At 46.9% G+C, this 25,121-nt stretch overlaps 2 protein-coding genes across 2 annotated transcripts in view; one reads left to right on the forward strand and one right to left on the reverse strand.

Annotated features, from left to right (window-relative positions):
• Positions 1-15,312, reverse strand: part of DHFR (dihydrofolate reductase) — a 49,918-nt gene extending 34,606 nt beyond the window's left edge. The window contains exons 1-3 of the mRNA XM_066601893.1: positions 15,140-15,312; positions 11,936-11,985; positions 8,184-8,289 (exon numbers count right to left, since the gene is read on the reverse strand). Of these exons, the coding sequence (XP_066457990.1) occupies positions 8,184-8,289; positions 11,936-11,985; positions 15,140-15,231 (248 nt within the window). The 5' untranslated portion in view covers positions 15,232-15,312. The remainder of the gene's footprint in view (positions 1-8,183; positions 8,290-11,935; positions 11,986-15,139) is intronic.
• A 177-nt stretch (positions 15,313-15,489) lies between these two features.
• The window catches only part of MSH3 (mutS homolog 3), a 167,247-nt gene continuing 157,615 nt past the window's right edge, over positions 15,490-25,121 (forward strand). The window contains exons 1-4 of the mRNA XM_066602947.1: positions 15,490-15,634; positions 18,152-18,254; positions 18,741-18,940; positions 24,347-24,562. Of these exons, the coding sequence (XP_066459044.1) occupies positions 15,515-15,634; positions 18,152-18,254; positions 18,741-18,940; positions 24,347-24,562 (639 nt within the window). The 5' untranslated portion in view covers positions 15,490-15,514. The remainder of the gene's footprint in view (positions 15,635-18,151; positions 18,255-18,740; positions 18,941-24,346; positions 24,563-25,121) is intronic.

A 25,121-nucleotide genomic window follows, 5' to 3' on the forward strand; every position in this document is an offset into this window, starting at 1 on the left:
CGTAGCTGGCAGATTCAGAGATCATATTCAAGCCAGCAGGTGTCATAGCAACCCATTGGGACCCCATGATCACATTGCAGGGGTCAGATTAGTGAGATAGAGGAAGCCTCCTCCCTGTCAGCGTTTTACATGCCGCGGTCACACTGGCTGCAGCAATGTAAAGGGTTAAACAGTGGAGATCGAAGGTTTCTCAAGTCCTCGCTATTTGAGTAGGCGCCAGGCTGTTCTCAAACTAACTAATTCTGTTAGTGACTACTGTCACTACATGTAGAGGTTTTTCCCTCTAAATGGGGCTCCTATGGATGCTTGAGTTACAGTGGAAAAGTGTAAAATTACAATGAAAAAAAACAAAACATGACAACGTGAATGATCCCCAGAGGTCTTATATGATGTTATGGAGGACTTAAGATGTTAAAAAGTTAGTTACAAGTAGAAAAATAAATATTGCAGAATAAAAATATACACATAAAAATCTGTAAAGCCACCATATGCGTAAAATCGCTAAGAAGTGTCTGGTCCATTAGGAACAAGACACCCTGCTCCTTAAGGGGGTTAACAAAAAACACCCAAAACACTACTTCTAAAGGACCCTAGGATTGTATGCGTCTGTGCATTAAGGCCTATTTACACGCAACGATTATCGCTCAAAAGCCATCGTTTGAGTGATAATCGTGTGTAAATGCTCCCATCTTTCTCTCTTCGGCCGAACAATGGTTTTTAGGGGAGCATAAAATCCATTGTTTAGCCAGAGAGAAGATCAAAAGATTTTGAACAATTGTTTTGTATAAACTGCTAGTGTCCATTAGCAGCTTATCACCTTCACTGGTCTGTTCTCTGCATACAGCTCCTTTAGTCTGCAGTGGGTTTGCAAGCTGAATACAGCAAACACAGCATGCGGTCTGTCTCCGGCTGAACGATGGATTTTTTGCTCATCTAAAAATCATCATTCAGTTGAAGAGTGAAAGATGGGGAGGGACTTATTTGTCTAGTGCCAACTTATTCTGCAGCGCTTTCAAGTAATTTTTGTTCATTACCCCCGACCCTGGAAGGATAGAAGGCTGAGTCAACCTGAACCAAGCGGAGATTGAACCCACAACCTTCAGGCCATGAGTGAGAGCTTACAACTGCATTCTGCTGCCTTAACACACTGCGCCACACGAGGCCCATGGAAGCATTTACACACAACGATCATTGCTCAAATGATGGCTTTTGAGCGAATAATCGTTGCATGTAAATTGGCCTTAATTCTCACCAGGAGTCATTATCCAGCAAAAATGAATTTGAGGGCAAAAGGAGACTAAGAATGCAGGATTATACTAGAGAGGGCAGCCAATCTTATTTCAGTCATTAAAGACCACCCCAATACTCACCTATCATTTATCTATGGCCTATCCAATCAATATATCATAAGGGTAAATGAGAAGACTTCAAGCAAAAACAGATCCGTCATGTTACGCCAAAGGCAAGGTAATCATGGAACCCCAAAGAGGCCAGCAATAGGCATAACTGTGTGTATAAGTTTGGTATGGACTTCTCATTTAGATAAAACCGAAGTAGGGTTTATAGGAATGTGTTTTCTAAGAGGAGATGGACAAAAGTTCTTCCAGAAGTACCATTTGGTGCAGACTCACTGCTGTTACAATCAATCTAGTAACAAAGTGTAGACCCACACAGTGCAGATTCAACTTTAGACATTACGTTGGCGCACCGGCACAGGAATGCATCACTCTGTTTGTCGCTTACCTCCAGCTTTGTATCCTGCTGCCTAAACTGTCAGATATGTACTTTATCCATTGTACAATCAGACGTTTGCCTCACTGTTACCATGGAGATAATATACGCACAATCATTTTGTACTTCTGATATACAGATAGTCAAGGCTGCACGTGGCCGTGTGTAACGAAACTACTGAAAGAGTAGCTGGCATGTTAGGACTATTGAATACATCGAGTTTATCATCAGTTTATTTCTGCCGCCATCAAGTGGACACATTGATACCATAGACCTTCTAGAGACCTAAGTAAAGTAGTGAAATAAATGCAGAACCCTAAGGGCTAATCCACGGACGGATTTATGACACGTTCTCCGCAGCGGAGTAACGCAGCTATTAGGTTCTAGCTCAATCCTCACATGTGGGATTCTACCATGGATTTACACCGCGGGAAAAAAAAAATCACGGCATGTCCTATTTTACTGCGTTTTTCCACGGTGGGAGGTCTCTATTAATATAGTATTAATGGAGACCATGGAAAGATACGGATTACTTACCGGTAGTCCCATTTCCAGGAGTCATCACGACGGCCCCATTTACATATGGAGGTTGCCCTCTGACCCAGGTAGGGACAGGAAGAGTTTAAAAGCACCTCCCCTTCCACCCATGCTTCAGTGACTTACAAATTATCACGGTAGACAATGTTTACTAAACCAAATTTTACCTTCATTCGGTCATATTTACATTGAAAGAACATTAATTATTCTATAAGGGAGGGAACTATGGTCCGTCGTGATGACTCCTGGAAATGGGACTACCGGTAAGTAATCCGTATCTTTCCAGGTCGTCATCCCGACGGCCCCATTTACATATGGAGTATACCAAATTATACGTGGTTTTAGGGTGGGACTACTGCCTGAAGGACTTTTCGTCCGTAGCTCAGGTCTTTATCCGACTGGACGTTAACCCTAAAATGTCTGATAAACGTATGTTGCTAGACCAGGTGGCTGCTTTGCAATTTGCTCGGCAGACGCCTGGCCTTTTTCTGCCCAAGAGGAGGAGAGAGAGCGTGTGGAGTGGGCTCTAATTTTTTTCCCCGGGGGATCGAAGCCCCTGGCTTTATATGCCTCTTGGATGGCAGTCTTGATCCACCTTGCAATGGTGCCCTTAGATGCCGTCTTTCCTTTTTCCGGCCCCTGAAATTGGAAAAAGAGGTTATTTTTGCGAAAGGAGCAGGTAGCCTCTAAATACACCAGAACGGCTCTCCTAACATCTAGGCTATGAAAATCTCGTTCTTTTCCATTGCGGGGATTTTGACAGAAGGAGGGCAGAGTGATTGTCTGCTCCCTATGAATTTTTTGACACTACCTTCGGTGGGAAGGCTGGGTCCCGTTTAAAGGTAATCCGGTCATCTTGTATTATCATGTATGGTTCAATACAGTATAACGCTTGTATTTCCCCTGTTCTCCGAGCCGAAGTTATAGCGACTAAAAGGGTAACTTTTAGCGTAAGCAGTCTCAGGGAGAGTTGGGAGAGGGGTTCAAAGGGGGGTTGGCAAGACTATTTAGGACTAAGTTTAGGTCTTAGATAGGGAAGGTTTCTCTAATAAAGGGTCGAAGTCTTTCTGCCCCTTTGAGAAACCTACACACCCCGCGGTGTTCTGCTAGGGGGAGGTTTAGGTAAGATCCTAGTGCTGCTGTATGAACCTTAAGGGTTCTTGGGCTAAGGCCTTCCTCTAGGCCTGCCTGTGAAATTCCCGGATTGCGGGTATGTCAATCCCTGGGATTTCCCCTGGATCTATTTTGCAGAAGTCTGTGACCTTCCTCCGTATCCTATCATAGATGGCTGTCGTGATAGGTTTACGGCTTTTTGTCGGGGTATTATGGGAGAGTCCCTTCCCACGCAATATCATGCTTTCAGCATCTATGCTGCTAGATTCAATTTTCCGACCCCCGGGTATGTTAGCGGGCCCTGGAGTAGGAGATCATCCACTACTGGTAGTAGAGGTGGACCCCGAATAGTCAAGGCTTTTAGTAGGGGATACCAGGGCCTTTTGTCCCACATAGGGGCAACTAGTATGACTGACACCCGGCTGGTCTGGATTTTCCTGAGGATGTGAGGGATCAGTGGGAAAAGGGGGAAAGGTGTATGCTAGGTCCATATCCCAGCTTTGGGACAGGGCATCTATCCCGCACGGGTTGGCTCTTGGATTCAGAGAGTAAAAGTCCCGGCATTTTGAATTTTCCCTCGGGGCGAACAGGTCTATCTGCGGTTCTCCCCACCAGCAACTTAGTTGGTCGAAGACTCGCTGGTTCAGCCCCCATTCTCCTGGAAGGATGCTCTTGTCTGCTCAGGAAGTTGGCAACAACGCTTGGGGACCCTTTTAGATGGATTGCTGAGAGAAAAAAAGACAGCACGTTGGACTCCGCCTAGCGGAGTATTTTTATCGCCAGTTGTTGCAGGTGTGGGTCGCGTTCCCCCTTGGTGGCGAACAAACGACAGAGCTGTCCTATTATCAGTCAAAATTTTGATATGCCTTCCTCTTACAGGGGGTTCTGCTGCCTTAAGGGCCTCCCAGATTGCCCTTAATTCTCTGTAGCTTGATGAGCTACTTTGGCCTGTAGATTTAGGTCGGCTACTTGCGCTCCCCATCCTGTTTTGCTGGCATTTGTTGTGATGGGTATAGTAGGTTCTTGCGACCAGGAGGTACCTTTGCTTAGGTTCCTCTATGAGGTCCACCAGCGTAGGGACTCTGACTCGGACGGACAGGCTAACCTTATTATCCAGGGAGGTCTGCCGTCTGTCCCACCTGGCAAGAATGAACCCTTGTAGTTGTCGAGTATGGGCTTGTGCCCATGGGACTATCTGTATGCAGGCTGTTTAGGATGCCGAGCACCTTCATTGTTTCTCTGATAGAAACAGTCGTAGCCTGACAGAGGGAGGTTACTCTTTGGAGGAGGTCTTCCTCCTAGATGATGGAAGCCAAGATTCCTGGATGTGGGAGTCTAATAATACACCCGGGTATAACTTCTGTGTACCAGGGTTCAGGTCGGACTTCTGTTTATTGACTATCCACCCTAAACTGTTTAGGGTATACAGGACCATAGATAGGTCTATACGTATAGTCCTTCTGTCCTTGACACTGACAAGAAGTCATCCAGATATGGGAATATACGGATTTGGTTCCGTCTGAAATAGGCTACCATCTCTATTATTATCTTTGTGAACACCCGAGTAGCAGTGGAGATTCCGAATGGAAGGGCCATAAACTGATAATGTTGGATTCTGTCCCCTCCCGCCGAGCAGATCTCAAGTACTTGTGATGGACTGCAGCTATTGGGACGTGACAGTATGCATCTTTGGGATGCATAGTGCACTTTACAGTATCCCGGTCTATTAGTGAGACGATAGACCTCACTGTTTCCATCTTAAAAAAAAATTTCTTTTATATGAAATAAATTTATTTAGGGCCTTAAGGTTAAGGATAGTCCTAATGGAACCGTTTGGTTTTGATTAGAAATAAGGGAGAATAGAATCCCTCACCCCTTTCATAATCAGGGACTTGTGCAATGCCTCCTAAGTCCTTGAGTTCGTGTACACTTTTTATGAGGTTCCCTTGATCTTGTAGGGACCCAGGGGAGGTTATGAGGAATCTCCTAGAGGGTAGAGAGTGGAACTCAATTCGGTACCCTGCTTCAATTATTCGGAGTACCCAGGGGTTAGATGTTATCCCCTGCCACTGACTTAGATAGCGTGCTAATCTACCCCCTGTTTGTTCAGGAGAGGGTTGAGCTTCCTTAACCCGACCTCCCTTGGGGTATGCCATCTTCCAGTTTTCCCTTTAACTTCGGGAGGTGGCTGGTGCCTCGGAAAGGATGGTTTCCTGTAAGGCTGTCGCTTGCTCTGTCGCTGATTTTCTCCAGGATCTTGTCCAGGACGGGCCAAACATGTATTCCCCTTAGAGGGGGATGGTGCAGGGCTTGTTTTTTGATGTCACATCAGCGGCCCATGTCTTCAGCCATAATGTGCATCATATCTTACTATCCCCGCTGATGCATCGGTCAGAAAGGCGGTAGCCATTTTTAGGAGGGAAAGACAACCGGCTGACTCCTCTCTAGGGGCCCGATCTATGATGGAGGCTTCCAGCCTATTTATGCATAGGACCATCGATCTGGCCACAGAAGTCGAGGCTATGTTCTTATCCATTGGATAAGACAGTTGTGAGGTATCTTCAGGGGCCAAAAGGGTTTTTTTGGCCACCTTGATACCGCTATTCTTTTCTCAGGCTCCTGCCATTCATCGGCAATTACCTGTTGTAGGGTCTAGTTGACCGGGAACATGGTATTTTCCCTTGACCGGAGGCCGCCGAGCGTTTCATCTTTGTTTTATGGAACGCTTCACGAATTTGCGTGTGCGTCTATCGTTCCAATTTTAGTATATGTGCTGCCGAAGCGAGCACTGTCCTCGGCGGGTGATCCTCTTCTATCTGCATTGTCTCCCTCACCGCCTTGATGAGGTGCGCAATGTCATTTGAGGAGAAATAATACTTTTTCTCATCCTCTAAAAGTACTGGCGGGTCCTCTAGCTCTCCTTCAGACGGGAGCTGCAGGGATTCCCGGAAATTGGGCTCGCCAATTCGGTTTGTCTTGGCCTTTTAGGGACCCGTGACGGACCTGGCTGAGCCTGGGGAAGGGATGCCATAGAGGCCTGCCCTGATCCTACAGCGGATGCCTCTGCTAGTATCTTCCCTGTGCATTCGTCGCATAGGGTATTTTATTTTTTATTTTTATTTTTGGGGGGGGGGGGGGGGGGGTCCGCTATCGCAGCAGCGGCGGCCGGAACATGCGGACCGTGCGAGGGAGACCTGCGCTGCTGAGGCGACTTACGGCTCAGTCGGCCCCGCAGGTCGGGGATGCAGGGACTTGTGAGTGTGTGCGGCCCCGACCTCTACCCCTCTAGGGGGAATTCAACAGCGTGCGGTAAGTCCTTACTCTTTGGACTCTAACCCATACCACAATGGGGGAGAGGGGAGAGAAAAAGGGGAACATATATGCATCCAATCCAGTACAGCGTTAATTTGCATTCCGTTTTTTGGCATATAGCCTACTCACGGCTTGTAGGGTATCTGTTTCTCCCTCTCGTGCTGAGCTGTCGCGGGTAGACATGCTGTTTGGCACTTCTAGTCAGTCAGCAGGATACCTCCATGGAGTAGAGCCTGCTTTAGATGGGAGAAACTTTGAATTTGGCGCCATTTCCGGGTTTTCACCGGTAGCCACACCCCCTACGTCGAGCGCGTGACGTCACCACGCCGGATGACGTCACCGCTATGCGAGCCGAGGATCCAGGAGCTCCGGGAGGCCGCCGCTGCTGTTCCTCTGCCAGGAGGAACTATCCCATCGCGGCAGCGGCGGCCGGAACATGCGGACCGCGCGAGGGAGACCTGCGCTGCTGAGGCGACTTACGGCTCAGTCGGCGCCGCAGGTCGGGGATGCAGGGACTCGTGAGTGTGCGGCCCCGACCTCTACCCCTCCAGGGGGATCGCACAGCGTGCGGGAAGTTTTCTTCTGGTAAGTTTTCTTCCTTCTCCTGCAGCTCTGGAGCTGCTCCTCTGTCCCACCGTAGGGACAGGAAGACACTGAAGCATGGGTGGAAGGGGAGGTGCTTTTAAACTCTTCCTGTCCCTACCTGAGTCAGAGGGCAACCTCCATATGTAAATGGCTTTGACTTTGGCTTGCACTGCAAACGCAGCGGTTTGCCTGTCCTGCGGATCTGCAACAGCAAAATGCAGCAAATCCGCCCTGTGTGAACCCAGCCTAAAAGTTCTAGGAGTTGTGTCTAGTGGTATGTTACATATTTGCACCTTGTTGGAGGAGAAAACATTTACTACGGCATAAAATACAATGGTAGAAGTGTAAAAAGTCAACACCGACATAAAAAGACTGAATGTAGAGACTAAGGGCCCATTCACACAAGCGTATTTGCGAGTGCAAGTATTGTGCGTGCAATAGGCCGAAAATAGAACCCATTGATCTCAATGGGTTAATTTACATCTTTTTTTTGTGCTTGCATTTCACACACATGGAAAAAAGAAAAAATGTGTCAGGCTGTATTTTGTGTACCTCTGTGCACCGGCAGGCCCCACAGAATTCTATGGCACGTGCGCAAATATACAATATGCTGCACAATTCCACATGAAAACCAACATCTGGAACTCACTCAAGGGGGTTCGGTTATTACAAAAAAAAAAAAAAAGTTTTATACTCACCTATTCCTCCCTGGAATGCAGTCCTAAGCTCTCACTCACAGCCTGAAGGTTGCGGGTTCAATCCCTGCATGGTTCAGGTAGCCGGCTCAAGGTTGACTCAGCCTTCAATCCTTCCGAGGTTGGTAAAAGCCCTTTAAACGCTTTATTACTATCAACTTTGAATATAGTATCAAAATACTGAAGCCTGAGGAGATGTACTTCACTTACGTGAGCTCTTTGCTTAGGACTATGTTTATTCGTTCCTTTAAAGGTCGATTCTTCTCCGGAATAGAGAACCAGGTTTTTCTGCCCATAATGACTACATTTTGCTTGCCTGTGGGAGACACACAACACTTATGTTGTTCTCTAGTCAAAGCATTTTACAGATTGCTACATAAATGTTCTACTGCAGTGGCATCTTGTGGAGCAGCAGGATAATGCTACACACCAGAACCTACTGCAGATACCCATACTTGAAGGGGTTGGATTACCAAAGTAACTTATCCCTTTATATAGAGGGTAGGTGACGGGTCTCATTGATGGGGGTCCAACTGATCACAAAAAGTGCAGCCTGGGTGTCCCCGTACGAATGTGGCAGTGGTCAGGAGTTGGCACAGCTGCTTTATTGATCTCTATGGGACTGCCAGACATAGCCAAGTGTTTTATTTAGCTATGCAATCCCTTTAATAATCTTCAGCCAATGTTGTAATGTTTATGGTGATGTTTAGAGGACCACGGATGAGGAGTGTATATTCTGTGCCCCCCTCTTAGCAGTGAAATTGCAACACAAAAAAGGAAAAAAGTTGTGGAATTATGGAAATGTGAAGATCGATTGACATGTCAATATACAGATGATGAAAAAAATTAAACCAAAGTATTCAAAACATCTTGATTTACCGTATTCAGTATCGAGCACGAACGCCATGTGCAGAAATGCACACACTTTCACCCTTGGCATGCCATCAGGAATGTTTTGACACAAACGCTTTTGGGTGTGCAAATCATCAAGATGTGCTGCTGCCAGGTCTCTGCAACTGCTGACCAATGAGGTCTCATATATGCTCAATGGGAGACGAGTCTGGAGACGCTGCAGGCCATGGTAGCACATTCAGGCCATGCAGGCCGCTCAGTTTCACAAGCAACATACAGCCTAGCGCTGTGTTGGAAAGCAGCTCCAGGGACACAACAAAATCAACCTAATGCTGAGCTGTTTGTGTACCTGGAATGAAGACTAGAGGGGTCCCACTACCGTATATTATGCCACCCCACACCAAAATCCTGGGAGTAGGACCAGTGTGATGTTCCCTCGTGAAGGCCTCTTTATGGCGCTGTCCGTGTGGTCTCCAGCCCAATCTCCGGCTATCATTGCGTCTGAGACAAACGCAGGATGCATTGCTGAATACAAAAGACCTCCAATGCCATCTTGCTCTGCACCATGCTAGCCTTTAAGAGCGGTGGCGTGAGATCAATGGAACACGTGTTGTTGGATGTCTGGCTCGCAGCCCAATGTCGTACAAGTGCCCTTTGATGGTTTGTGTAGACACTGTTCAATGCCCTAGGTTTAGGATACAACATCCAATTTCATTCGCAGTACAGGATGGATCACTTCACTACCCATTAATCTGATAAGCTGTCCATGCAGAGGTTTGCCCCCAGGCACCTGTTGCTGTCATTTGCATTGGCAATGTAGTACACAACCTGAACAGTGCTGACATCTCGGCCTACGTGCCTACCAATCTGCCAGAGTAATAAAGCAAGGTCTCTCTGTTCCAGAATTCTGTCCTTCTAAGTTTGCAACAAGTGGCGCTAACTGGCATGTCGAACAGGAGGCATCGCATAATCATATCTCAAGACTTTCCGATTTTTGAGGTGTCGTGTGGCTGCAAAAAATACAAGGTCACTTACTTGTAATCCGTTTTCCCTGAGCCCGTGACAGTACCAGTGAGGAACAGGAACCTCCCAGATCTTTTTAAAAGGTAGGAACACCCTTCACCTCTCAGTTCTGTAGCAACATCCATGGAATAATTGAGGCCGATCCCTTTTTAGTTAAATTTATACTTAAAAACCTTAATAACCTTTATTCATTTATTTTTAACTCAAATACTGCAGAAGCGAGAGGAGGGAAATTAGTGGTGCTGTCAGGGGTACATGAAAAACGGATTACCGGTAAGTAATCTTGTTGTTTCCCTTAGGCTGGCTGTCCATGGGCAAGTTGTCATTGCAAGATCCGCGGCGGTAAATCGCCCACTGACCTCGCATGACACGCTTTCCATAGGCTAACTATGGAAAGAGCAGCCCCCTGTCCACGAGGGGAGAATCACAGCGATTCTCCACTCGCGGGATTCAAATCGTGGTATGCTGCGATTTGCTGTGGTGAGCCTATCTATTAGATAGGCTCACCGCAGAGACCTGTCAGTTCTCCCCACTGCTCCCCCGCGGCAGAAAATTGCTAGCGATATTACGCCCTGGCTGTGGAAATAATAGTCTACTTAGTGGTTTGGAGAATGCACCAATAATGTACCAGAGAATCTCCAAAACACTGTCTCATAGCTTTGAAGTATTGACATTCTGATATGTAATGAAAGCGGTAACTAGTGAGGCCTCATTCACATCACGTTTCAGACTGTCCCAAAATAGTATCTGGACAGAATCATAGGCTTTCATTACCAATACCGTGACCAATACTTTTTTTTTTTAGTAGGGTTTCACTCCTCTCCGGCAATTATGAAAGAATAGCATAATAGTCTATGCTATACTGTCTGACAAAGATCACCGTAAAGAAGTTAAAACCTGCTCAAATGAAGACCTTGTTGGTCTTCATTTTGGCAATGACTGTCAATGGTTCAGTCCCAATGCAATTTTCAGCAATCCAGGGAATATAGCTGAAATGTGATGTGAATGAGGCCTTAGTCTGCTTGTAATAAAATGGAAGGTTCTTAAAAGGCCATTTCAGCAAAAAACACATTTTTTCATCTTCTCACACTCTGGAGCTCCTTTGTCTATTGCACCTCCATGCAGTGTGGCCCCCTGTCTGAAACTATCAGGCAGCAACCTCTCACATCAATCCCATGATCCATCAGCACAGCATTCGCTATAGGCTGTACCATTTCTACCTGCTGGGGAATACAGTTTTAATACCTTCTATAGTCACCTAAAGAGGCTACAGGCCATAAGTCTACAGTCAGGAGGGTGAGCTGTGATCACCTCTATTTTAACTGTGGAACAGCAACTGTGTGATCAACATGAGTAACTGTGATATGAGTGTCTGTGTCCTCCTCTAGGTAGATTCTGTGGTAAGAACCATGTAATAGCATTACAGAGACTGAGAACACATAAAGCTAATATCAAGGATCAAACCCACGACCTCCTGCACTCCAGTCATTAGCTCTCCCCGATAAGCCATCCAACCTTCTGGGTCTTACCGTTTCCTGTTTCACTGATCCAGTTCCTTGTCTTGGCTCCACCCTGCATTTGATTAGGCCAACTATAGAAGCCTGACCCTACCTCAGATCCAGTGTGTGATTATTGTGCTCCAAGCCTTGATCAAGCTCCACTTCTGCCTGCTCCTCTGCTATTGAGCTGAGACCTTCTGTTGCTGACCACTGGCTTCCCTCCTGACTACGCTACCCGCCTCCTCCATCTGTACTGCGTACTGAGACCTCCCATTGCTGACTCCTTGCTTTTCCCTGACTACTCTCCAGACCTACGGCTACTACACCTGAGGCTTCCCGCTAGTGCCTGAAACCGCTACACCTAAGTAAATTTGACCTGATCAGAAGTAAGATCATATGACCATCTAAGGAGGAAGAGGCTAGGAGTTTAAGATAGAAAGTACTATCTAACCAAGGTAATATTAGCCAACATATATCCTGGAGGACTAGCTTAATAATGAAAAAAAGAAATTCACAGGAGTGGCCCTCAAAAAAGAAAACCACATCCAGCCACTAATATAAGAAACCAAGAGTGTAGTAAAAATTTACCTTCAGTTGTAGGGGTCATTGTCATCCTCTGGAAATGTTTAAATTCATTCCTGAAATTAAGGAAAAATATTTTAAATTACTACAGAAACTGTCAACTAATTCCTATAAACTGCTGTGTCCATACAGATATGGGCTCACTCATACAAGCGTACTCATCCTATGTAATACGCACACATTTTTTGCACATGTAATACGCAGTGCTAGAAGCCCATTGATTTACATCGGGCCATTTAGACTTGCGTAATATGTGCGTGAAAACAAAAACACAGCAGGTCCTATTTTAGTGCATATTATTCACCATTACACTGGAGCTTAAAATACGCAGTAAACACATATTACATACGTAAACATATATTACATGCTGCAAACTGTATTACGTGCATAAAAGGAAACACTTAATACACAGGCTAAGGGCTCATGTCCACGACCGTGTAATCACCACGCAGGCGTTGAACGGTTGCACGATACACGGTGAATGGACTTTCATTGATTCACACACACCAGCGAGTGGATACGGTGTATGGATACACAAGAGAAATAAATCGCAGCATGCTCCATTTCTCTGCGTACGTTCGCAGCGTGAGCACCATACACACTTATATGGGCAGCATATGATACGATGTCCATACGCAATACATTGTGTATTGGAAGCATTTTCACAACATCCCCGCTCTGAAACAAAGTGGGGAATTGCGCCTTACCCGCATTGCGTACCGATTGATAATATTGAATATCTTCATTCCATTTCCATGTTTAAAGATCACCAACATGTTAAGAGTCTGTCCACATGGTGCTCAATAACCAACGAATCCTCTGCGAAGTCTGCATGTGGTCATGCTTTCTAGAGGAATACACTGAGCTGGGCTCATGCCCATGGCTGTCGCGGAATTCCGCCGTGGTTGTAAACAAAATGCGTCCGCGCGTTTTTCCGCGGTTTCCATTAACACTATGTTAATGGAGACCTCCCGCAGTGGAAATCCGCGGTAAATTTCAGCGTGTCGGCATTGGCAGGTTAGGTTCAATAGAACCTAACTACTGCGGAATCCCACTGCGGGAACCATGGTCAAAAACTGGTCGTGGGCATTAGCCCTTAAAGGGGTTGTCCCGCGCCGAAACGGGGTTTTTTTTTTTTTTTTAACCCCCCCCCCCCCCCGTTCGGCGCGAGACAACCCCAATGCAGGGGTTAAAAACAACAAACGGAGAGTGCTTACCTGAATCCCGGCGGTCCGGCGTCTTCATACTTACCTGCTGAAGATAGCCGCCGGGGTCTGCTCCCTCCGTGGACCGCAGCTCTTCTGTGCGGTCCATTGCCGATTCCAGCCTCCTGATTGGCTGGAATCGGCACGTGACGGGGCGGAGCTACACGGAGCCGGCATTCTGCACGAGCGGCTCTATTGAAGAGAGCAGAAGACCCGGACTGCGCAAGCGCGGCTAATTTGGCCATCGGAGGGCGAAAATTAGTCGGCTCCATGGAAACGAGGACGCCAGCAACGGAGCAGGTAAGTAAAAAACTTTTTATAACTTCTGTATGGCTCATAATTAATGCACAATGTACATTATAAAGTGCATTAATATGGCCATACAGAAGTGTATAGACCCACTTGCTGCCGCGGGACAACCCCTTTAACGTACAAACACCACTACGCCTTGTTCACACAGCAGATCCCGCCTGCAGAACCACGGCAGGAGTTGGTGGCTATCCTGCATCCACACGTGGACGTAGCCCTACAAATGAGAAAAATCCACGTGTGAAACACGTCACTTCTCGATAGCGATCCGCACGGAAAGACGGTGGAATGCCACACAAGTTCTTACCCATAAAATCTGCCTCAAAAACCAAGGCCGCAGAGCTGGATTTCTGGTGCAGTTTTAGGGCTTCTTCAGAGAGACGTGTTGTCTTAATATTTTGCGGGTGCGAAGATCACGCCCACAAAATGTGACGAAACAAAGCCATTAATTTCAATGGTTTCATTTTGACGGCCGTGAATCTCGCGTGAGGTTACTACGCGCGAGAAAAGATACTCCTTGTAGTTTTTCGACGTGTGAGCTAGATAGCACAAGGCTTATGTTTCGGTTTTCTCACGAGCAACAGTGCGAAGTTTGACCAAAAAACTTGACATGTGCATGCGCGAATACACTGTGTAGCAGCGAGCGTCTTTGTGCATGCGCCCATCTGAAGAGGATCACCAATTCCATGAAGTCATGCAAGGCAGTTTTAAGACCCCCCCCCCCCCCCAAAAAAACCACATGTTGTTGAGTGAGATTTCGCGCTCGCAGATGTGAAGTTAGCCTTATTCAGACGAACATATATTGGCCGGGTTTTCACGCCCAGCCGATATACGGCGTCTCTCTGCAGGGGGAGGAGGCTGGAAGAGCCGGGAGCAGTGCTCTGAGCTCCCGCCCTCTCTCCGCCCCTATGCACTATTTGCAATAAGAAGGGAGGGATGGGGTGGAGCTAAGTGCCAGGAATAAGCTCCACCCCTGCCCCACCTCCCCTCATTGCAAATAGTGCAGAGGGGCGGAGAGGAGGCAGAGAGGGGGCGAGAGCTCAGAGCACTGCTCCCGGATCTTCCAGCCTCCTCCTCCTGCAGAGAGGGACACCGTATATCGGTCGGCGTGAATACGCGGCTGCTTTACGGTCGTCTGAATGCACCCTTAGGTTGTAGTCATACAGGGAGGATTTGCTGCTGAATGTTGGCAGCACATCCACAGCTAAATATCTGCATCAAAACCTGCAGCACTTGTTGCGGATGTCGACATGGAAAAGAGGTGTTTCGCGGAATATCCGATGCTAAAATCTTATTTAAATTCCGCACCGCATGATGCCAATTTCGGCACGGTTTTGTGCAGATTTTTTCCACAGCGCATGGAGAAGATTTTGAAAGTCTCACCCACTTTTGCTGCCACTGTAAATGCTGCTTATGTTTGAACCACAGCAAACAAAAAAAAATTAATTTGTGTTTTTTTTTTTTTAAGTTCTAAAAGCCTATGCAGCTTTCAACAATGCAGTTTTTTGCCATGGTTCAGCAATAAAAGCAGAGTGTGAACAGAACCTTACAGTCACTACATGAAGTCAGTGGAAAATGCCGCAGAGCAGGTACCCAAAAGTAAGTCACGTGACATGCAGCAGCACACATACTGTATTACAGCCGATAACACAGTGCAGGGCTGTATACTGTATATACACTGTCCCTCTCTGTATACCTGAGCAAGGGCCACGGCAACGTCCCAGCCTTCCCGATCCCCTGCCCCGGCGGACACACGGCCACTATGGAGTTCAGCAGCATACTCCTCATCCTGGACTGTGCGGGTCACCGCGGTGTACTTCGTTCCTTGCAGCACTCAGTGGGCGGGCTGCTGCGCACGCATGGACAAGGGTCACGTGTCGGAGGTTTGTTTTCGCGCCACGTCCCTAAGCCCCGCCCAGTGAACTTTAATAAAACAAAGTGACGGTCTGTGCGTCCTGTAGCACCGCCCCCTGTACGACGCATCCAATCAGCGCTCAGTACCGGGGAAGTGGGAGTAGTCTGGTTCTCTCCATCGCTGCGCTGCTGTCAGCTACTACTAGTGAGCTGGGAAATGCGGCGGCAGAGGGAAGGCCGGTCCCGGCCTCGTGGGTCATCACAGCCCGTGATCAGCCACTTCTTCAGACCGCAGGGCGGGGAGGCTGAGCGCTCCCAGAGAAGCGGGCTCCCTCAGGTCAGAGGCTGGGAGGGAGCGGGCTCAGTAAGAACAGAGACATGGCTGCCCGAAGCTCTAGTACTGAGGAGCCCACTGCCATACACTGTGCAGGCAGGATAGATGGAGTCCAGGACTGCACGTATGGCACCACCGTATAGGGACACCTCTTACATGTGTGCATTACTTAGTCTGCTCCCTAGGACTGTAGCTCTCTTGAAACGGCACGTGCTTCCCAAAACTGAACCCTGCCTTCTATTTTACTGATGATTTTTTTTTAACCCTTTCCAATCCAATTTGTACCCTGGCTTTCCTAGGGGCTTACTCTTTTTCTGCTGTTATACAATAGCACTATCTGCTGGCTAAAGCCAGTACTGCATGAGGTGACACGTTGGATAGGCTCCGACAGCAGAGAGGCTGGTAATATACAGTAAGAGAACCCCGACGGACGTCTACCAACATCGGAGCTGTACAGCCTTAATTCATAATGTCTTCACAGGTCAGACAGTGGATTGGAAAGGGTTAAAGGTATATTTATGGGACAAATCTTCATTAAAAAAAATGAATGAAAAAAATCCAGCTTCACAAAAAAAATCTCTTCTGTGCCCGTTTGGCTGTCTCTGCTGATTTTTGTCTCCTCCCTGCAGCTACAAAAGCTCCATGCATCCGTCTTCAGGAGCAATAAGGAACACAAGCAGCCGAAGGAGCTCAGTGCTTGTGTGAGCGCTGCAGCCCCCGAATCCTAGCGAGCAAAACCTCCACTGATCCAAACTATTGATCGCAAAATGTGTCAGACCGCCATCCATCAGCTGATCGTCCAACCTGCTGTCAGTGCAGCGGGCTGGATTTTGTCATCAGCGGTCACCGTAGAAAGTGTCCATGGCAGTTTCAGTGAAATCAATGGGAGAGCGGCGCTGCGATGACACTTCCTGATTCTCTGCTGGCCATGACCTGGTCACATCCAGTCCTGACCAGAAGAGCAGGAAGTGCTGTAGTAGCGTGGCTTTTCCGCTGACTTCAGTGAGATTGGCGCTGGCATTCCTCCCGTTTGCTGCTGGACTAACATCCGGCCAGACGATCAGCTGATGGATGTGGGTCCTGAGCGGCTGACCCCAGTCCATTAACTACTGATAAGTTACTCAGAGGATCGGTCATCAGTTAAAAAAAAAAAAAAAGGAGGCGGGGCAGAAACGGCTGAACCCCCTCCATTGCACTGTTTCCATAACTCTCATAGCAGTGGATGGGAGCTGTGTAAACAGTGCAGCTCAGTGAACTATGCTGTTCTTGTAACTGGAGAAATGGCGTAGCACAGTGTACTAGGCCATTTCCATAAAGCCCTGCCAGCTGGATGTAGTGGCCAGTGGGGTGAGTGGTGGGACAGAGTAAAGCATAGAGATGGGTACACCCCTTTAACTGACCTCCCATATAGCCACAGGACCGCCATTTATATTACGTTATTGGCAGTATGGTATCTTACTGTACAGTGTGCTGTGTAAGAAAAACTCTTCCTAGAATTCAAATCATCAAAGCAAGCAATCCTGGAAGATTTCAGCTCTGGTGCCAGAAATATTATGAAAGCAGCTTTGGGAAATAATGTGGGCTGTAAATTAGAAGTAATACAATGTATTTAGACAGCAAGACCATATGCATCAAAATATAGTGCCAATCAGTTATGCCCATAATGTACCAGCTCCGTGTGCCTCAGAGATGCCGCGTTTTTTACTTAAATCATGGCATATTCTTCTAGATGGCAGCACTTGAAGCACCTAAAGTTCTCTAAGGGTGGTTTCACATCTGCGTGGGGTGTTCCGCTTTCTTTCTCCATTTGGGGAGCAGGAAAGAGGAATCCCCCTGGCCAAATGACTCAGTCTCAGCATGGAACTGAAGAGCACCGGATGATCCCCATTGACTATAAAGGGGTTCGTTCAGTTTGTGCTCAGCTGCCCGGCTTTTAGAGGGGACAAAAACGCTGCAACGCAGATGTGAAGCCACCCTAAGGACTCATGCTTACGGCTGGGGCGGATTCTGACTGTGAAACCTCTTAGCGGAATCAGAGCGGCATTTAACCCCACGTACTTGTCTTTTCTTGTGTCTCTGCTCTGCGGATGTATCGGCTGGCGTGGCGTTGCACATGCTCAGTGCAGAGAATTGCACCAGCGGGACGACGGCTTCCATCGGCTGCAATGGAAGCCGTCCATGCAAGCCTCGCACTAGAATAGGACATGCTGTGATTTTTTTTTTCTCTCCGCGAGCGGAAAATCGTGGTTGATTTCCGCTCGTGGGCATGGAAAAGCGGTTGCCTTGCATGTCCTATGGGAAGTATTTGCTGCGGGATCCAGACGCGAACAGTACCCCGCAGTGCAAATACGGCTGTGGGCATTGGGCCTAACACTGATGTGTTTTTGCTATGTCTGTACTGAACCTCTTATTTAGATTAATGGAAACGTGTACCTGTACTGTAATGTATCTGTATGTGATGTATTTTTTTTCTGTCATATTGTTACAATTGCCTGAAAAACACTGACTTCATGTCCTTAGATAGCAAAATCCTGCACATCCCAAGATAATGAGCCAAATGCAAAAAGGAGAAAAGCAAACCAGGAAGGTGAAGGGAATGATGGTGTGACTTTAGAAAAGAAAGGTAAGGCAGAGTTTTGTGATCTGACACCTGCTTTGCAATATATTGAACATGCCCAGCTCCACATCTCTTTATAGGAGGTGTAGCATAAGTGATGCTAAGAAAAAGTAAAGCAGTTGCCATAGCAGCCAATCAGATTCCAGCTCTTGCTTTTCAGAGGCTATTTAAAAAGTTAAAGGGTAATTAAAGTTTTTAAAAACTTCTGACATATCCTGATGATATGTCAGAAGTTTTGATCAGTCTGGGTGTAGGTGCCAGGACCCCCCACCAGTCACTAAAACGAACAAGCGGCTGTGCACAGTGCTCAACTGAGTTTCAGCATCCGCAACCCCACTGACCAAAAATTCTGACTTGTCAGAAGTTTAATTATGCTTTAAAGTCTGATTGGTTGCCATGAGTAACTACGTTTCTCACTATTTGGGCTGTTCTTCATGACTGCCGTTGATATCTGAGGTCATTATATATAATTACACGTGAATCTTGTTTCAGAACCAATAATCCGTGTGAAGTCGCTCCTCTGCAGCCGCACCCTGCGCAAATTACAAGAGTTTTCTGTTGATTGTGGAAAACAGAACAGCGATAGTCAAGCTGTAAAAGTACCGGAACACTTAACTCCTCCCAGCATTGAAGATGGGAGCTCAAAGTCAGAAAGCAAAGTTGAAGAAGTAGATGCGTATTCTATTCCCAGGGTAAGTGAGTTCATGCAATGGATTTGTCTGCAAAAGTTTTCTGTGTTGATACAGACAGTTAAATGGTATATGTAAGATATTAGCTGAAGGCAGCCATATAAATAAATATGATATGTACATCAATCAGCCATGACACTAAAACTGCTGAACGGGGAAGTGACTATCTCATGAGAATGGCACCTGTTATGAAGTGGAACATATTGGGCAGCAAGGCACCAGTCAGTATATGAAATTGATGTTTTGGAAGGAGGTAAAATGGACAAATGTAAGGAGCTGAGAGTTTGACAAGGGCCGAATTGTGATGGCTTGATGTCACTTTGGGGAGTCAAGTCTTGTGGAGTGTTCTTTGTATACAGTAGTTAGCACTTGCCTAAAATAGTCCAAGGAAGGACATCCTAAGGCCTCATGTCCACGGGGAAAATCAGGCCCGCTACGGATTCGACATGGAGAATCTGCAGCGGGTCCCTCCTGCCCCGCGGACATGAGGGCTGAAATTAGAATATACTCACCTGCTGCGGGCCGTGCAGATCTTCCCTTCTTTGCGGCCGGATCTTCTTTCTTCGGCCAGGCGGATGTGCTCGGCACGCCGGCTGCGTGCCACGCGCATGCCCCGGGCACATCCGCTGGGCCGAAGCAAGAAGATCCGGCCGGAAAGAAGGGAAGATCTGCACGGCCCGCAGCAGGTGAGTATATTCTGATTTTAGGTCTCCCGCGGATCCGGACAGCTTTCATAGGCCTCAATAGAAGCCTGCGGGAGCCGTCCGCGGGGGAGACCCGCACCAAATGGAGCATGGTCCGGATTTTTTCCTGCACGCGGATCCGTGCAGGGAAAAATGACATCCGCAGGTATTTAACTACCTGCGGGTGTCCAATGCATCCCTATGGGGCGCGGATCTGCGTGCAGAAAAAACGCTGCGGATTTTAAATAATAATTTGCAAGTGGACATGAGGCCTAAGGCCTCATGTCCACGGGGAAAATCAGGCCCGCTACGGATTCTACATGTAGAATCTGCAGCGGGTCCCTCCTGCCCCGTGGACATGAGCGCTTAAAATAGGAATTTAAAAGAATTAACTCACCCGCAGCGGACCGGGAAGGTCTTCTCTTCCTCACGGCCGGATCTTCTTTTTCGGCCGGCGGATGAACTCGTCACGCCGGCGGCACGTCGCCGACGTGCCGCGCGCATGTGTCGGGCACATCCGCCGAGCCAAAGGAAGAAAGATCCGGCCGTAAGAAGGAGAAGACCTTCCCGGTCCGCTGCGGGTGAGGTAATTCTTTTAAATTCCTATTTTAGGTCTCCTGCGGATCCGGACGGCTTCCATAGGCTTCAATAGAAGCCCGCGGGAGCTGTCCCCGCGGGAGACCCGCACGAAAATGGAGCATGGTCCAGATTTTTTCATGCTCCATTTTTTTTAAAATCCCTTTTATTGACCATCTGCGGGTATTTATCTACCCGCGGGTGGTCAATGCATCCCTATGGGGTGCGGATCCGTGTGCAGGAGAAGAGTTAAAATCCGCTGCGGATTTTAATTCTTCTTTTGCCCGTGGACATGAGGCCTAAGGCCTCATGTCCACGGGGAAAATCAGGCCCGCTACGGATTCTCCATGGAGAATCCGCAGCGGGTACCTCCTGCCCCGGGGACATGAGCGCTGAAAAGAAGAATAAATAAGAATAAACTTACCCGCATCTGACCGAGCACCTCTTCTCTTCTTCACAGCCGGATCTTCTTTCTTCGGCCGGCGGATGTACTCGGCACGCCGGCATGCGCCGGACACATCCACCGGGCCGAAGCAAGAAGATCCGGCTGTGAAGAAAAGAAGACCTGCCCGGTCCGCTGCAGGTAAGTTATTATTTTAGGTCTCCCGCGGATCCAGACGGGTTCCATAGGCTTCAATAGAAGCCTGCGGGAGCCTTACCCGCGGGAGACCCGCACAAAAATGGAGCATGTCACGTTTTTTTTCATGCTCCATTTTTTTTTTAATTCACTTTTATTGAACATCCGCGGGTATTTATCTACCCGCGGGTGGTCAATGCATTCCTATGGGATGTGGATCCGCATGCGGGTGATCCGCTGTGGATTTAAAATCCTATTTTGCCCGTGGACATGAGGCCTAAAGATAGGCCATCCATATTAAATCCTGCTGCAGTCTCTTCATACTGGTTCGTACTTGCTTTTAGTAGCAGCGGTACAAGGTATTGCCCACTCATGGGGGATATGGTAAGTGGCCGCGATCATGTCCTTATGACCACTTTATTAGATCTTGAATGCTGATATAATAAAGTCTGGATTTTCCTTTATCCAGTGAGCTAGATTGGCTACTTATTTTCCATGTGGGAGATTAACAGAATTTTGCTATAAAAAAAAAATTTATGTGACTTTCTTCATAATGAATAGACATAAATGATGTTAGCGATTACGTAATGAACATCTCCAGGACAGTTTTACAACCTATTGTGATCTGGATGGCTGCAGGTAAAGCCCTTCTTGCTGTCACATGTGCATCTCTTAATCCTAATCCTTAACATAATCTTAAATCTATTCCTCTCTAAGCAGCAGGCATAAATCGTGAGATTGACTACATGTATATTCCTTAAGGCCTCCTTTGCACAAACGTTTTTTACAGCTTTTAGCTCTACCTTTTCAGCGCAGCACTAAACGCTGTACAATGCTTCCATTCATTTCAATGGGGCTGCTGACACAAGCGTTAAAACGCAGCGTCTTGAATGCTGCGCATTAACAGCGATGCATGTCCTATCTTTGGCCGTTTTCAGCTTTGCGTTGCCCATTGAAATGAATTGGTAGCATTGGCAGCGCTGCTGAAAATGTGGCACAACTTGGTGCTGCGCAAGTTAAACTCCCATAGTTGCCACTATCGGGGTTCCTGGCGCTGCTTTCCGGGCTCTGGACGCTTGTCAGAGAATCTTTTGCTAGTGACGGGGTTTGAAGATCCCGCCTCCAGCAAGAGATTGCTCTGATTGGCTAATCCTTCGCCAATCGCAAACAGCACTGGATGCACCAATCACAGCGATTCAATGAATGAATGGTTCACGGCTCAGTAAATCAGAGAAATCTCTTGCTGGAGGTGTGGTCTTCAAACCCTGTTACCAGCAAGAGATTCTCTGCAGGCACAGACAAGTGCCTGGAAGCCCGCAGGGACGGCGGTCGGCACCTACTAGATGAGTATTTGATTTTTTTATTTTTCTTTTCCAGGTTCCTTGGCTGCGTTATCAGCTGTACTGAAAACATTGGCATACCGCATGCCAGCGCTGCTGAGATTGCAGTAAACGGAGCGTTGAAAAACGCTGTGTTTACTGCAAACGCCTGTGTGTGGGAGGCCTTAAGTGCTGTATAGCCTAAAGCTGCATTTACCGCACAACTGAAAACGCACCCAAGGAAGCTGGAAAAAAAAAAAGCAATACTCACCTAGCAGGCGCCGTCCAGGTCCCTCCTGCTGCTCTCCGGCGTTCCTTTCAGCGCCGATGGAGCATCTCTTGCTGGTAACTGGGTTTGAAAACCTTGCCTCCACCAAGAGATTGCTCTGGTTGGCTGAGCCAGCACTCGAGAACCAATCAGAGCCAGCGCTCAATGCACCAATCACAGCCATTCTTTGAATCCATGCAAAAAAAAACCCCAAACATTTTAAGATGTTGATTCTGAGGTGGTATTCACGCAGTAAATTCCACAGTGGGAACATTCCCTTAGAGGGCACATGCACTCATAGCGGAAATGGTGTTCATTAGAGTTGAGCAAACATGCTCGTTCGAGAGAGAGAGAGAGGCACCCCGGCACCTGGCGGGTCAAATACAAAAATGCTCGAGTCTCCCATTGACTTCAATGGGGTTCATTTTTCGAATAGAGCTCTCGAATATTACGAAAAGTTTGACTCGAATAACGAGCACCTGAGCATTTTGGTACTCGCTCATCTCTAGTGTTGATCCTCTGCAGCGGGAAATCCATTATGAAAACAATGTCAAAAACTGCACTATTGGTGCGGATTTTGACGTGGATATGAAGCAGATATTGGTGCAGTATTTTCGTTGCTGAAGACCTGCACCATTTCCTCTACATGTCAGCGTACTCGCAAATATTGTGTTTGTGCATTTCACGGATTTTCCTTATAAAACAAATGAAATACTACATACGTTTTCCTGAAAATGGCGCATACTCTACAGCTTGTCCCGTTAAGCAGACCTCATACAGCTAGAGAAGTGAACAATTTTACTAGTCTTGAGCGCTAAGGACCAACCATCTTCTCCAGCTGGAATGACATAAGTTCAATATCTGCACTAAAAAATATTATGGCAAATACCATTTATGGTAAGGTTTGCCTATCTGGCACTCGGGCTTTGTCACAGTCCGGAATCCACTTTCTGCCAGTGCTTCACAGTTAGTAAACTTGTCGTGCGCAGTTGTGAAGTATGATGAGCAACACACAGATCAAACTAGTCAATGAAAAGTATGTCAGTTTTATTTTTACTCCTCTTGTTTGTGTTACTAATAGTTGTATGTATTAGGCACATGTACAGCATTGCAATATAAAGTGAAACCAACTTTTGCAAATACCCTTGATTAAAAACTTTCTACCGTTTGAGTTAACAGCTTTTATGCAGACCTATGAATTTACATAGTTTCCCCAAAAATAAGACCTACCCCAAAATAAACCCTACTCTGATTTTCAGGGAAGGGGGATTGAAATATAAGCCTAGATCACCTAGCAGGCTCATCCAGGTCCCTCCCACTGGTTTTGGGGGTTCCAGCACACTTGCTTGCAGTCCGCAGGCGCCGATATAAGATCACTTTCTGGTAACGGGGTCTGTAAACCCCGCCTCCAGAAGGCAATGGCTCTGATTGGCTGAACCGCGGCGCTTGAGAACCATTCAATGCAGCGCTTGATGAACCAATGTAATGGGTGTGATTGGTTCTTCGAGCGCTGCATTGATTGGCTCAACCGCGACACTCGAGAACCAATCAGTCATCACTTCCTGGGGACGGGGTTTACGAACCCCGTTACCAGGAAGTAATCTTCTGTTGGCAGCTGAGGACTGCAAGCAAGCGTGCTGAAACGCCGTAGAACAGCAGGAGGCACCCGGACTGTGCCAGCTAGGTAAGTATAATCAGACATCTCCCGAAAATAAGAATCTGTGCCTCTTTTGGAGCAAAAAGTAATATGAGACAGGGTCCTATTTACAGGGAAACATGGTAATTGCAAACAAACCATTTGTAGTCTTATCCTACCGTCATTGTCTTACATCTGTCCCCTAAATACTGTGAAATTGTACATCCCCCTATATAAAAATTTCCAAATTGCATATAAGGGAAGAAAAAAAAAGTCTTTACAGTTTTATGATTATAATAGTGTCCTATTATAAATAAATATAAATAAATATGTATTTGCTTATCTTGTAGACAGAAAATGTCTCCTTAAAGACATCAACTGCATCTCCTTCGAGACCCCGAGAACAAGCTGCAAATTCTTCAGAAGCAAAAAGCCTTAACCGCAGAAACAAAAGTATTTACACCCCCCTTGAGGAGCAGTACATGGAAATTAAGGAAAAACACAAGGATGCCGTATTGTGTGTAGAATGTGGATACAAATACAGGTTCTTTGGAGAAGATGCCGAGGTCAGCAAAACTCTTGTGGTTCATTTATGGAGGGCTGATAACTAAGGCACTATTCCCATCACGTATAGGGGTTATGTTCAGCCTATATACCAAACGTAAGGGGTCAACATATGCCACTGTGTACCAAATAGATGTAATCTGCCCACAGAATACCAGAAGGGCACTGATTTGGCATTTATTATATCTGTAGGGGTCTAAGGACCCTTTTAGCATATAATAATGTAAACACAGAACATGGTCAGAAAATTGTTAGTGGCTCATTGCAAGGACATTAGGACTACCCCTATGCATATGTTCTATTAAGGCATATGGACATCATACAGATGGGGACCGCTTTAGGAGAAAGGGCAGACAGTCAATTTAAACAGTAGGTTCCATTCTGGAGGACTCAGTGCAACCATGCAGCATATTTGAATGGCACCATGCAATAGCACATTTCTCCTATATATATTTGTCTTGCAAGGATTTTGAAAAAGAAAACCCACTAAGAAATGCTATTAAAAGGTTTTTACAGGACTTAACTATTGATAACCTGTCCTCAGGATAGGTCATTAATAGT

Source organism: Eleutherodactylus coqui, chromosome 5 (genome assembly GCF_035609145.1).
Source record: "Eleutherodactylus coqui strain aEleCoq1 chromosome 5, aEleCoq1.hap1, whole genome shotgun sequence".
Taxonomy (NCBI): Eukaryota; Metazoa; Chordata; class Amphibia; order Anura; family Eleutherodactylidae; genus Eleutherodactylus; species Eleutherodactylus coqui.